This window comes from Mustela lutreola, chromosome 1, assembly GCF_030435805.1.
Source record: "Mustela lutreola isolate mMusLut2 chromosome 1, mMusLut2.pri, whole genome shotgun sequence".
NCBI lineage: Eukaryota > Metazoa > Chordata > Mammalia > Carnivora > Mustelidae > Mustela > Mustela lutreola.
In genome coordinates this window covers 57,211,424-57,225,264 of record NC_081290.1, presented here as the reverse complement: position 1 = coordinate 57,225,264, position 13,841 = coordinate 57,211,424, and the positions used below count along the sequence as shown (strand labels likewise).

The 13,841-nt window shown below is 43.5% G+C and overlaps 1 protein-coding gene across 4 annotated transcripts in view; it reads left to right on the top strand.

Moving 5' to 3' along the window:
* Window positions 1-13,841, top strand: part of CC2D2A (coiled-coil and C2 domain containing 2A) — a 135,773-nt gene that overhangs the window by 82,019 nt on the left and 39,913 nt on the right. For all 4 annotated transcript variants that reach the window (XR_009351318.1, XM_059165192.1, XM_059165195.1 and 1 more), the window contains 6 exons: window positions 2,312-2,459; window positions 4,897-5,035; window positions 7,187-7,390; window positions 9,087-9,179; window positions 10,252-10,343; window positions 13,599-13,766. Coding sequence is in view for 3 of the 4 variants with exons in the window: in XM_059165192.1 (XP_059021175.1) it covers window positions 2,312-2,459; window positions 4,897-5,035; window positions 7,187-7,390; window positions 9,087-9,179; window positions 10,252-10,343; window positions 13,599-13,766 (844 nt within the window). In the remaining variant the exon portion in view is untranslated. The remainder of the gene's footprint in view (window positions 1-2,311; window positions 2,460-4,896; window positions 5,036-7,186; window positions 7,391-9,086; window positions 9,180-10,251; window positions 10,344-13,598; window positions 13,767-13,841) is intronic.

Below are 13,841 nucleotides of genomic sequence, written 5' to 3'. Positions count from 1 at the left end.
TTTCAGAAATTCAAATTAAAATGATGATATGTAATTTTTTGCAAATTCTTTTTTTTTTTTTTGTATACTGTTGGTGGCCAATAAATTCATATAACTAGGCAAGTATAAAGTAGTTTGACGATGTGAATAAAGTCCTTTATTTTTTTTTTTTTAAAGATTTTATTTATTTATCAGAGGGGGGGGGAGAGCGAGCACAGGCAGACAGAATGGCTGGCAGAGGCAGAGAGAGAAGCAGGCTCCCTTCCGAGCAAGGAGCCCGATGTGGGACTCGATCCCAGGACGCTGGGATCATGACCTGAGCCGAAGGCAGCTGCTTAACCAACTGAGCCACCCAGGCGTCCCGAATAAAGTCCTTTAAAATGCCTTTGACACCTTAATTTTTCTTCTAGGAATCTTTTGTAAGAAAAAAATTTAAAACAAGGACAAAGCTTTGTGCATAAAAAATGTACATCACGGTATTATTCATTAAGACTGAAAGTTTGAAAAACTTAAATAATTATAATAGGGATATTATTAATTAATATCTTCTCTCTTATCCCCATAATTGTGATTAGATATATGATGTACCTTCTCTGCCTACCGTTTTCTTAACCTCTATAATATACCTTGCTCTCTTTTTCCGTCACTACTATATTCCATAAAACTTCTTTAAATCTGTCTTCCAAGTCATGAATTCACTCTTTGACTATATCTAATCATTGAAACTCATCGCGGAGCTTTTCATTTTAATTATTGCATTTTCATCTCTATAAATTCTATTTAGTTATTTTCCAATCTAGTCAGTTCTGATAACATTTGTCCTTTCCTCCAACTCTCAATCATTTCATTTCTTTTATCTGGTCATTACTTCTTTATTTTTAAAAACACATACACATAGTTTGAACATTCTGTACTAATCATTCCAATACCTGTCTGCTTATTGGTCTGCTTTTGTTGCCCCTTATTCTTGATGGCTTGTTTCCTTGTGTGTCTAGTGACTTTTTTTATTGTAAGTTCATATCTGGAAATGTATCTGCAAGAATTCTTCGATGCTCAAATCCAATCAGCAACCTACAAGTCTGGAGACCTAGGCTTTAGTTCCAGCTCTCACACTGATAAATTGTGGGACCCTAGTAATTATGTAATCTCTTTGAATATCATCATCTTCTTTCATAAAATGAATCTAAGGAGACCTCCTTTCATGTCTTTTAGGGTTATTTTGAAGATTAAAGTGGATATTCAATTTTAAGGGAAGATCTTTGAAAAATACAGAGATGCTATTACAGTATTTTATAGTGGTTCTGTTTTGTGCTACTAATATTAACTGGAACTGCACGACATCCAGTCACTATATTTAGTGCTTAAAAAACCTTTCCTTCCTTTAGTGGATTAAACAACCTGCCCCGAAACTTTTTATCATGAATTTCCAATCAGTAGAGGCTAGATAAGTAAGTGAGGCTCACTGTTGCCCGGTAGCTTGCACATAGCTGAAGTCTGTGGAGTGCCTTCCAGGCACTAAGTGCTCTGCAAGGATGACCACATTTGACATGTGGCTCCCCACTCAGGCACACCCTTAGGCACTTGAATGTGTTCCTTCTGCCAGAAATGCTCTTTCCCAACAATCTGCATGTCTCCCTTCCTCCTTCGCTTCAGGCCTTTATCCAAAAGTCCCCCTCTCATGAAGCCTCCTCCACCACCCTGTCTAAAAGTTCAGCCCTTCCCCACCCTCCCAAAATGCACATTTTCTATATATGCTCCCTAGTTTATGGTTTATCTTCCACATTTATCCCTCTCTAACATACCACACACTCTTCTTATTTATTGCCTGCCTCCTGTTGCAATAGAAACTCCTTGAGAACAGGGATTCTCATCCATTTTGCTTCTTTACTGCAATCGACAGTACCTAGAATAGTGCCTGGCTTGAAGGAGGAGCCAAACACGTATTTGTTCACTGAGTGAATGAATGGAGGTCTTCATAATCATCTTTCTTAGGAGGTACTATTTTTATCCTTATTTCACACATAAAGAAATGAAGGCTTGGAGAAGTTAAGCAATCTGTTTATGGCCGCACAGCTGTTAAGTGGCAGTACCAGAATAGACACACAGATGGTCCCACTCACCATGCCTCATTCATTATATAAGGTCTACAAGCTGCTGTCAGAGCTAGAACCAAGCGGCCAATTCCAAGCATCACTGCCTGAAGAAGTTCAGTGATGCTGACTGGAATTCTGTTCCATCCTGCCAGCCCATTTGTCTACTGTCTGCTTTCCTACCAGGACTGGGCTCACTCCCTTTTTCTCAACAATGTCTGTGTAATCTCGTGTTTCCCTAGGAGTGCCCTTCTCATTTGAAGCAGATGGTAGTAATCAACTGATTCTAATGACCTCGGGGAAGGTGTCCAACAGTGTGGCCTGGGCCATTGGAGAAAATGGGATCCCTTTAATTCCCCCACTGTCACAGCAGAACATCGGATTTAGAAGGTAATGGGTGTCTAGAGTAAATGGATGAGTAATGCCAGCGATTGAATTCATGACATGGGAGGGGGAACCTTGCAATGTCACCTTCTTTCCTTTTATTCTCCTGTGCCAGGATTTTCAGGGTTTTTTATTGTTCTTGAGGTAAGAATTAAAATATTAATAGCCTAATAAGTATTAGATGTTCAGGAGTGTCAGTAACAGCACAAAGCACTTTGCCTTATTTAATCTCTCCAGTAAATCTGTGAAGGATTTCTGGCCCCATTTTATATTCAGGGAAGTACACAGCATACAGTTGTGCATAGGTACGTGGCCCTCAATGTGAATGAGGGTGGTTGTAGAAACTTCTGGTTGTTATAAAAGTCTCTATGGTCAGATCTCTTCCTTGATTGCTAGCTCCTTAGGTTCCAACCCAGAACAGAAGAAATGGCACTCTGGGCCTCTGCCATTTCCCCCTTTGGCGGTCCCTACCTCCTCGTGGCAGGTGCCTGTTCAGGAGGCCTGGACCATGGGAACCAGGTGGCCTGGGCTCGATTCTTGCTTCCATCCTGCCCCAACATATGTGTCTTGAGTAAACCTTCTACTATTCTAGGCCTCAGATGCCTCCACTCTAAAACAAAAAGACTGTTCATCATCAAGAAGACCCTTTCCAGTTCACAAGCTATCATTTACAACACACGTGAAAATAGAGTGGGGTTTGTTTTGTTCCCTTTATGCCCTCTCCATCCTGATTCTGATGCCTGTGTTCCTGGGATGAGCACAAGGAATGCTGTTCCACACTGTCTCAGTCAGGAGATTGGCAGCCACGTCCAGGGGAGGCCTTGAGTATAAGCGTGGCCGATGGATTCATCCCACTAAGTTTCACACTGGGGATAGAGCTCCAGCAACTCAGGAGAGGGGGTCGAGCCAGCCCAGGATGGGTACCAAGAGATGCAGTGCTGCTAACAAAGCCGCAGCTCACCGTTGCTGGCAACCGCTGGCCTCATGGCAACTCAGGCATGTCCGAAGATGGTGCTTAAATCATTTGTGTGTTTATTCCAGCCCCGGCTACCAGTGGTCCCCAGTTGTGTGGGAACTGAGGCACTGGAGGCCAATCTGGCCTGGATCCCAGGACTCTAGGGGTAGGCCACATCGTACTTGGTTTTCTTGAGATGGAACTGACACAAAACATTGTATAAGTTTAAGACATACAACATAGAGATTTGATTAATGGATATATTATGAAATAATAATCACTCGAATAAGTCTACTTCATATTGGTCACCACACACAGTGACAAATTTTGTTTTCCTTGCCATGAGAACTTTTCAGATCTACTCTCTCAGGAACTTTTTTATTTTTTTACTTTTAAATGTAAAGTAAAGTATTGTTAACTATGGTCACCATGCTGTACATTAGCCCTCCCAAAATTATTTATTGTATAACTGGAACTTTGGACCTTTGATCCCCCCTTTGCCCATTCCCCTCCCCCCACCCTATCCCTGGCAACCACCAATCTGTTCTCTGTTTCTATGAGTTTTGTTTTGTTCTTAATTCCTTGTAAGTGAGATCCTACAATATCTGCCTTGCTCTGTCTGACTTATTTCACTTAGCATGATGCCCTCAAGCTCCATCCATGTTGTTGCAGATGACTGGATGCCTTCTTTTTTATGGCTGGGTAATACTCCATTGCATATCCTTACCACATTTTCTTTATTCCTTCTTCCGCTGATGGACAGTCAAGTGGCTGTGTCTTGGCTCTTACAATTAATGCTGTAATAAATATGGGGGTGCAGATACCTCTCCAGGATAGTGATTTTGTGTCCTTCAGATATATACCCAGAAGTGGAATTACTGAATCATGTGGAGGTTCTTGAGGAACCTCCAGTGTTTTCCAGTGTTTGTACCAATTTATATCCCCCCCCAATAGTGCACGAGGGTTCCCTTTTCTCCACTTCCTCACCAGCACTAGTTACCATGTGTCTCTTTGATGATGGCCATTCTAAGAGGTGTAAGGTGATATCTCACTGTGGTTTGGGTTTGCATTTCCCTGGTGTGGAGTGATGGTGATTGAGCACCTTTTCAAGTCCCTGCTGGCCATCTGCATGTCTTCTTTGGAGAAATGTCTGTTGGTCCTCTGCCCATTTTTTAATTAGATTCTTTGTTTTATTGCTATGGGGCTACAAGTTTCCTGGATATTTTAAACTATAACTCCTTATCAGATATGTGCTTTGCAGGTATCAGGTATTGTGTCCCCCTATTCACTCTTCTCTGTTATCCCTATAACATGCTTAAGAGCCATCATCAAGTAAAGGAAAATGGCAAAACTCCTTCCTTATGATCAGATTTTCTCCCGTAGACAGTAAGAGCCTCCTGAAGCAGTGCTGTCCCTGGGACTTTGTGGGCTTGAGGCAAACCACCCTGTGAACATGACTGTCTCATGGCACTCATTTTTTTTCCCCAGCGCTTTGAAGAGGGCAGATGCCATCTCCTCTATTGGTACATCCGGACTGACAGACTTGAAAAAGTTGGCCAAGTGGGCAGCAGAGTCCAAGCTCGACCCGAACGACCCCAACAATGCCCCTTTGATGCAGCTAATATCGGTAATGCGGTAGGAGAACTGTGTGCACACCCCCACTTCTCAACTTGGGGTGATCATAATAGAAATGGCTCAGCCCTTCACACACATTTTCTTTCACACAGTGATCTCCCATGTGATAGCATGTTAAGAACATGAGGGCTAGGTTGAATGATAGGTTTACAGTCAGGCTCTGGCCCTGTCTGGCTCAGACACCCTCACAGTGTGGCTGTGAGGACACGCGCTGCTGCATTTCCACACTTAGCCGGGCACACAGTCGGTGGGCAATCAGTAACAGTTGTTCTTGTGATATTGCTGTTGCTCCTACCTCTAACTTCTGCAAAGCACTAAAGAGAGGTCTTACTCGGCCCCTCCTATGGAGAGAAACCTGAGCATGAACGCTCAGAGTCACTTCCTCAAGCTCATGCGACTGGTAAGGACACGAGTCCGAGTTGATCTGGTTCCAGAGCACATGCTCAGTCCATCACACGTGGAAAGGCTGATAGGGATGTTTTCAGAAATGGTGATTGTTTGTTCTCCTATTTGATGATTAATTAGATTATCATTTCGGTTTCATTTAAGTATGTCTGAGATAAATTGCTTGTGTCTATCATACCATTCAAAATTCTTCACTGAAATTATACATAAAATGGAACATTAGTCAGTAAATGATTTTTCTTGGTAGCAAATACAACTGTTTTTATTCCCAAGTTCATAATTGCTACAAAAACATAATAAACAAGTAGATGATTTGGAAAGCGACCACAGCAACACATTCTGTGATCGTGTTCATTCGTGTGAGTTCATCAGCAGGGGACCTGGGTCCAGGATAACATGTTCATTTCTGCCCTCAGCTTTATAAGATAAGTCTCAAAGCGAGCTTTGGTTTATTTTGATGTTTATCTTTAGAACCTCTCCTTCCAACATGATACTTCTTAGTGTGAATAAAATTAATATTGGAAAGAAAAGGCCATATTACCTAGAGCATAGACTATTCCTTGTAGAGTTTTCAAATCACGTTTGGATTACTATCTATTTATTTTTGCAAGAGGGAGAGAGACTGAGCACGAGTGGGCAGGAGGGGCAGAGGGAGAAGCAGACTCCCTGCAGAGCAGGAAGCCCATGTGGAGCTTGATCCCAGAACCCCAGGATCATGACCTGAGCCTAAGGCAGATGCTCAACTGACTGAGCCTCCCAGGCGCCCTCGATAACTATCTTTAAGTCAGTGGTAATATAGTACAAGTGTCACCTCCATGTTTTTCTTTTAAACTATTTGTCTTCCCATTAGAGGGATGGAACACAAGGATGTCTTCCTGACTAGCCTCGTTTTAATGAATTTTCACAGTGAGATCACCTTTCCCCATGCAAAGCCCCAGCAAATCTCTGCTCCCTGGCTTTCCTTTAGTGAGGAGGAGAGTGCCACTGGCAAAGCCCCCACACACGGGCAAGCAGACACATGGGCAAAGGTCAGCCCCACCTGCTTAGCCTCTCAGCAGTATCCTGAAACCATCCTTTTGGTGACAGTGTAGGGGGTTGGTGCCCAGACGATCTCTGGTTCTCTCTACTCAGTGACCAAGGCCGTGAGGTGCTATTTAGAGACAGAAGAGCATGGCCTTTAAACCAGGGAGGCTGACCAGCTGATTCTGGGACCAGATCTACATGTGTGCATAAATATATTTTGTTTAATATTTTAATATATTTTGTTAAATATATTTTTAAAGTTTTATTAAGCTATCTTTTATATATTTGTATTTTAATATACAAATATGTCTTAGCCATATTTTAAATACATATATTCGATTTCATATATTCTGTATATAAGCAATCCTATTTTCAAGAGGCACCTGGTAATACACTGATACAAATCTCTCACCTTTCAGGCTGTAGATTTGCATAACAACCTATGAGGGATGCATGCATATCAAAAAACGAACTTTATTTTTGGGGGGGAGCATTCCCCCCCCCAAAGTTTGTGGTACTTTTTACAACTCGTATAGGAATAGAACAGCATCTGACTTACTACTGTTATATTTTAATGTATCTCATCCTTAAATGAAAGGCTAGATGTTTCAAGTCTCAGTCCACAACTGTTCAGCTTCCATTTCCAAAAGCTCCATGCTGGGTTTCTTCAGATGCAAAATGCCTGCCATCTAAAGTTGTGTCTCGTTTTCTCTAGGTTGCTACCAGCGGTGAATCCTATGTCCCTGATTTCTTTCGCCTAGAGCAGCTGCAACAAGAATTTAACTTTGTTTCGGATGAGGAATTAAATAGATCCAAACGATTCAGGCTTCTTTGTCTTAGAAGCCAAGAGGTGCCCGAATTTCGAAATTATAAGCAAATTCCGGCATATGATCGAGAAATTCTAGAAAAAGTATTCCAGGTAAGAAACTGCCCTGGAAGAGTTAATACCATAATAAAATATCTCCGTACCATCCAGTATACTATTACATGTGTGTTTTCTTGCTGTCATGTTCTCGACGGCCATATTGGTTTCTCATTTATAGCACTTAACCTTTTCATTATTTTTCTTAAACTTAACGTTTAAGTTTGCCCAATATAATAACATACAAATGAAGAAAAATTAGGGTTGAAAAGTCTCCTAAGTATTACTATGGGAAATTACCCTGGCACACTGATCCTGTGGGAGGCGCTGGCAGGGGCTGCTGAGTTCTCAGCCGCCTTGGGTGGGCAGGGCGCACAGGTCTGGCAGATGAGGGAGACCGGAGGTGGGGAAGCTCTGAGGAGCTACAGGCAATAAAGGTGTGTTTTGGCGGGTGGGGGCGGCAGGCCAGTTAGAGCCAGTCAGGCAAGTTAGTGTTTGATGAGGTAAACGGAGAGCCATTGGAAATTGATACCTTGATGATTTTTGATGCAGAAAGTGTGGAAACTATTGGAGAGTATTTTTGGTTACTTGGTTCTTTGCATTAGTTCAGGTTCGTGACAGTGATTGATAAAAAGCCAATTTAAGCTACTCCAAAAGCACCAAGGAGAGTTTATTGGATGATGTAATGCGAAAATAGGGTTGGCTATCTAAAGAGGCATGAATGATGGGAGTTCGGCTGCGCCTCAACGACACCTGGACCCAGAACTTGAACTCGGCGAGGACTTTTCTCCATCTGTCCCAGGCTTAAAAATCTTGGGAACAGCTATGGGGCCCTGGGTGGATCAGTCAGTTGAGTTTCTGGCTCTTGATTTCGGCTCAGGTCATGATCTCAGGGTCCTGGGATCCAGCCAGAGTTGGGCTCTACCAAGCAGGGAATCTGCTTGAGTATTTGCTCTCTCTCTTTCTCTGAGCTTTTGCCCTTCCTTCTCCTAATAAATGTAACTTGTTGGAAATGCTGTAGTCACTAGGGCACATTTTTCCCCCACAAAAGATCTACCCTGTGGGGTAGAGTGTGCTCTCGGGCACACTCTCTCTATGATAAGTAAATAAATCTTCGAGGAAAAAAAAAAAATCTTGGGAACAGCTGGCTTGAGTTGCCCAGGCTGGGTTAGGAGCCTCTCTGGGTATTCAGCTGTGACCACCAAAGGACTGAAGCAGAACATGGCAGCTTCCTGGGCCCCCGGGGGATTTTACTGATAGAAAGAAAGAGGAAAGTCAGCTGCCTAAGACAAAGCTCATGCACCCTGTACGCCTCCAAATAGGTGACCCATGTCAGCTGTGGCCAGATGCTATTTACTATTTTTGCAATTGCTCTACTTAAAATAGAAAAGACAAAAATGAGAACAGAAGCTTTGGCTGAGTTGCTCGGGTGAGCTTAGCATCTTGAACTATAGTGAGTCTCTCGGTTACCTCTGTGGCTTCTTTCTTCCTACATGAAAAGCTTATGTTGTAATTGCACTACAGAATTATCTTCTACTTATAAGGCAGTTCAGCCAGCTGGTTCCAAAACCTGCATACTGCATCCAAGATCAATCTTGAACCAAAAATGAAGAGGAAGGTGGAAGAAACACTTAGAACCATAAGTTATTATTTAAACCACAGGTGATAAATTATCTGATTTAAGATAAATTCTCTAGTCTCACGTGGGGTACTAGTAATTCAAAATCACAAAATGATTCCTTTTTAATTTTAGGACTATGAGAAACGTTTACGAGACAGAAACATAATTGAAACCAAGGACCACATAGATACCCATAGGGCCATAGTAGCCAAGTACCTCCAACAGGTAAGGAATATCATTTTACAGAGTCTTCAGAGGGGAAAACAGCCAGTACCCTCACACTGGGGGAAGGGTGATGTCTATTCTTCCGAAGTTCTCTGTGGGACAAACATCACTTAGCCTCTCTAGACTTTTTTGCTCATAATTACAAATATGAAATTAGCAGCCATCTTCATCTTTTGAATGTATGGAACACCAGGATGTATCTCATTTTATGATCAGTGGTTATCTTAAGTGAGGCATGATCACAAGGGATAGAATTTCTAAGTCACAATTTTTCTCATATTTCAATGTTTGTATCATATCACCTTTGTAATGAAGAAATTTGATAAACCACATACTGACTGCCCTGATGCACTAAAAACTTGAAATATCCTTTTGCCCTTCCTTCTCCTAATAAATGTAACTTGTTGGAAATGCTGTAGTCACTAGGGCACATTTTTCCCCCACAAAAGATCTACCCTGTGGGCTCCGTATAAAAAAACAATTTATGGGCACCTGGGTGGCTCAGTTGGTTAAGCAATTGCCTTTGGGTCGGGTCATGATCCCAGAGTCCTGGGATTGAGTCCCACATTGGGATCCTTGCTCAGCGGGGAGTCTGCTTCTCTCCTTCCCCCACTTGTGCTCTCTCTCTCCCTCAGTCTCTCAAATAAATAAACAAAATCTTTTTTTAAGCCACCATTTATTATATTTAAGACATTCTCTATTTAAGGAATAATTAGAAAATAAATCAGTATAAATAGAGAAAGAAGTTAAGAATCTGAAATATATGTGCTTCAAGATGGGTCCTGTTTTCTCTAGTTGTTCATTCACTCAGCAAAATTTCACAATCATCCACCAGGAACTTTCCCTCGTCCCATGAATATAGCAGTGAGTGGAACGGAACCCCCTCTGCCTTAGGGGGGCATTAGGAACAAAGCGGGATGATTGCTATAGGAAGAGGTCAATACCAGGGAGAAAAGTGCACGTGTGCTGGGAGGAGGCACTGAGGTGACATCAGGTGAAGACTGGAAGGAGTGGAGGGAGTGAGCTGTAATGTTTCAGGAACATTTGAAATAAAACACCTATCTGTCCTCAGGTTAGAGAATCAGTGATAAATCGTTTTCTGATTGCAAAGCACCATTTTCTTCTTTCGGATTTGGTCGTAGAAGAAGAAGTTCCCAATATCAGGTAAGAGTGAAGAAGTCTTTTGTTTCTTATCAAATTATTTTCATTGTATCATATTAAAATTTTCATGTACATTGAAGACTTTTATCCTTGTTTGGTACGTATTTGGGCCCCCGGTAGTGCTGGGAACTGGTAAAACCTGATTAACGCCTCATGGTTACAGTAGTTGGAGGATTTTACTGAGCAAGTCACATGAGATGCTCTCCATCATGCCCAGTACACACCATCTCATCTCCTACCATGCCCAAGTCAGCTCCACCAGCCTTTGCCAGTTCCCTGCTGCAGTCAGATGAAGTCTGACAGCATTTCCCTCCTGCACGCCCCTGCTTTTCCTCTACCCCTTCCAGTCTGTCCCTCAGTCCCCTGCACACATGCACACACGGGACCGAGGGGGTGCCTCAGAACCAGCCCTGGGATTCCAGGTGGTGGGGAGAGACTGAGAGCTACTGTGTGTTTGGTGAGGGGTCAGGGGTAGCAGGGAAAATGGGTATTCACGTAGAAACTGGGATTTTATAGCATTTGCTCAATTGTCTCCCTGTTACTTAGAAAAATCTTCAAATTATCTCAACTAAAGGTAGAAGCATAAAAGGTGAAAAATAACTTTCTATATTGGTGGTCTTGTGTAATGCATTAACTTCGCGACCTATCTGTGATTAAGTGTCTTGGTCTCCTAAAAAGTTTATTTCCTGCTTGTACTTTCTCTCCACTGCCAAGTTGGGCAGGAGACCAAAAAAAAAAAAAAAAAAAAAAAAAAAAAAAAAAAAAAAATTCCATGGCACCCCCTTTCTTTGTCTTATATCCAGGAGGGAGATTGTCCCCACAGACTCCCATGCACACCATCCCCTTCTTTCCAGGCCCCGGGTCCAGTCACTGAATGTATTTTTTCAGTCATGAAAATTATATTTTAGAATAGATGGTGATTTTCATGCTGTTTTTCCATTTCTTTTCTTTCTTTTTCTTTTTCTGCTTTACTTTCTGCATTAAGTTCTGAAGGCTCGGGGTATGTTCTTTCTTCTTTTAATTTTGGTTTGCTCTTAGCATTAAACTAAGATGTTTCTGTATGTGATGGTCCCAACCACCAAGACGTTCCCATGCAGACTGCTAGCGGGGTGGCAATCTTAGGAGAAGAGCCACCCCTGGGGGAGGGGAGGAATTGTGACAAAGAGAAGGGCTGTGCCAGGTTAGGACGCTCTGCCAAAGGTGTCTCTCGGAGGTCCCCAAGTTTGGGTTCGGTAGATGTCCTGGCACCGTGATTAATAAGATGGGCTTAACTTGCAACAGAGTGAACCCTGAGGACATTATGTTGAGATAAATCAGACAGAGAAAGACAAATACCATTTGATCTCACTTATAGGTGGAATCTAAAAAGGCCAAACTAATAAAAAACAGAGTAGAATTCCCACCCCCACTGGCCAGGGGGTGGAAAAATCAGGGAGATGTTGTTTAAGGGTACAACTTGCAACTAGGAATTAAATAAGTTCTGGAGATCTCAGACATAGCAGAGTGAATACAGTCAATATATGCCATAAACTTCAAAGTTACTGAACGCCTTGATCTTAATTGTTCTCCCAACAGGAAAAAAAAAAAAAAAGAGAAGGATAATTATGTGAAGTTATAGAGGTGTTGGCTAACTCCACAGTGGTAGTCATATTCCAGTAGGTAAATGTATCAGACCGATTACATTGTATGCCTTAAATATACACAATGTGATATGACAATTACATCTCAATGGAAATAAATTAAAATACTAAAATGCAGATAATGAGTCATGCACAGAAAAAGAGATTTGCAATATTACTCTGCTCACACTCTTTTTTTTTTTTTTTTTTTTGGTGGGGGGAGACAGTTCTAGTTCATAACCTCCCATTATGTTAACATGTAATGGGCCAGCTCTTGTTCTAAGTGAGTTAAGAATAAATATATGTCAGTATTTTCCAAAGCAGAAGAAGGTGGTTGTTTAGTCAGAGTGACCCAAGCTGCAGCCACAGCTCCCGCTTCCTGAGGAGCCTTCAGCAAACCCCGTCCCCTCCCAGAGCCTCCAGTTTCTTTATGTGAAAAATGGGGTCAATAATGAAGGTTAGGCTTCTCAGGATACGAAACAGACTCTGTGAGGCACCCATCACTCTGCTCAATTCATAGAAGGGGCTGGTCAATGGCAGCTGCTCTGGAAGACCCCGGGAGCAAGCGGGAGCCCATCGGGGGCTGGGGCCTCCCCAGCCGGTTATGGTCCTCGGAAGGAGGCCACTGAGCAGCCTGGTGCTGGTGGGGTGGCCAAGAAGCGAGAGCGGGCAGGAGGCCAGCGCTGTCCCCGGCTGTGGAGCCCCATGGCATCTGCCTGTGGGTCCAGAGTCACATCTGTGCTTCTGCTCAGTCTCTGGGTTGTATTTAATGACCTGTTTCATGGCTCTTTCTTCCGCCATGACTCACTGCCGTGCTTCCATCTCCTGGAAGTGTTTACGGGATTTCACCTCACTGAGAGGGAGAGTGAGGAGAGGGATCCTCCTGCCCACCCCTTCCTCTGGAAAAATCATTGCCATCATGCCATCCTCATCTCTCCAACAGCTGCCATTTTAGGGCATCCACCCAGTGCTAGACCAGGGCCTGGGTGCTTGGCCTACCCACCCCACTTTGTCCTCTTCATCACCCCAGGAGGTAGGCATGATCATCCCCATTTTACAGATGATGAAACAGAGACAAAGAGGTGACATGACTTGCCCAAGATCAAAGAGGGGAGCCAGGAGTCCCACAGCTTTGTCTAACTCCAGAGGCTGAGTCACCTGGGAAGTGCCCAGGAAGGCTGGGAATGTCACCGTGGGAATGGAGCAGGTTAATGCCCCCAGCCTCAGGAGAGGGAACATCCCCGGAGGAGGGAGACACGGGCCCTGAAGGGGCACGGCAGCCTGGGGCAGATGAGGAGGAAGGGCAGAGGGCACCCCATGCGCAGGACTGGCCCTTGAGGCCAGGAGCAGGAGAGCACCTGGGGGATGAGTGGGCAGAGCACCCGGCAGGAAGCAAGAGGGGCCCAAGCACACTTAGCTTCCTTCTGACCGATAGCAGCTAAAAGCAAGGCTAAGGAGCCGCACCAGAGGATCTCCCCAATATAAGAATTTCTTGACGATTTCCACCCACCCCCTTAAAAAGACAGAGTTTTTCAGGGGCCTTCGAGGGCCCCTTGGTGGGGGGAATTTGGGAAATTGTCTCATAGCGTTCCAGACCTTTCCTTTCCTCAGAGTCCTAATCCTGCTCTATGATCATTAGCATTCTGGGGCTAAGCCTTTTCAAGCTGGCAGAACAAAAGCGACCACTAAGGCCAAGGAGAAAAGGTCGGAAGAAGGTGACAGCCCAAAACCTGTCCGATGGAGACATAAAGGTGCTGGTGAACATCATCCGGGCTTATGACATTCCCGTGAGGAAGCCAACGGCAAGGTGAGAGCCCTCCAGATGGCCTTGGAATAGAGTACGATGTCCCAGCCAAGTGGGTCACTTCCTTATAGCATGTCC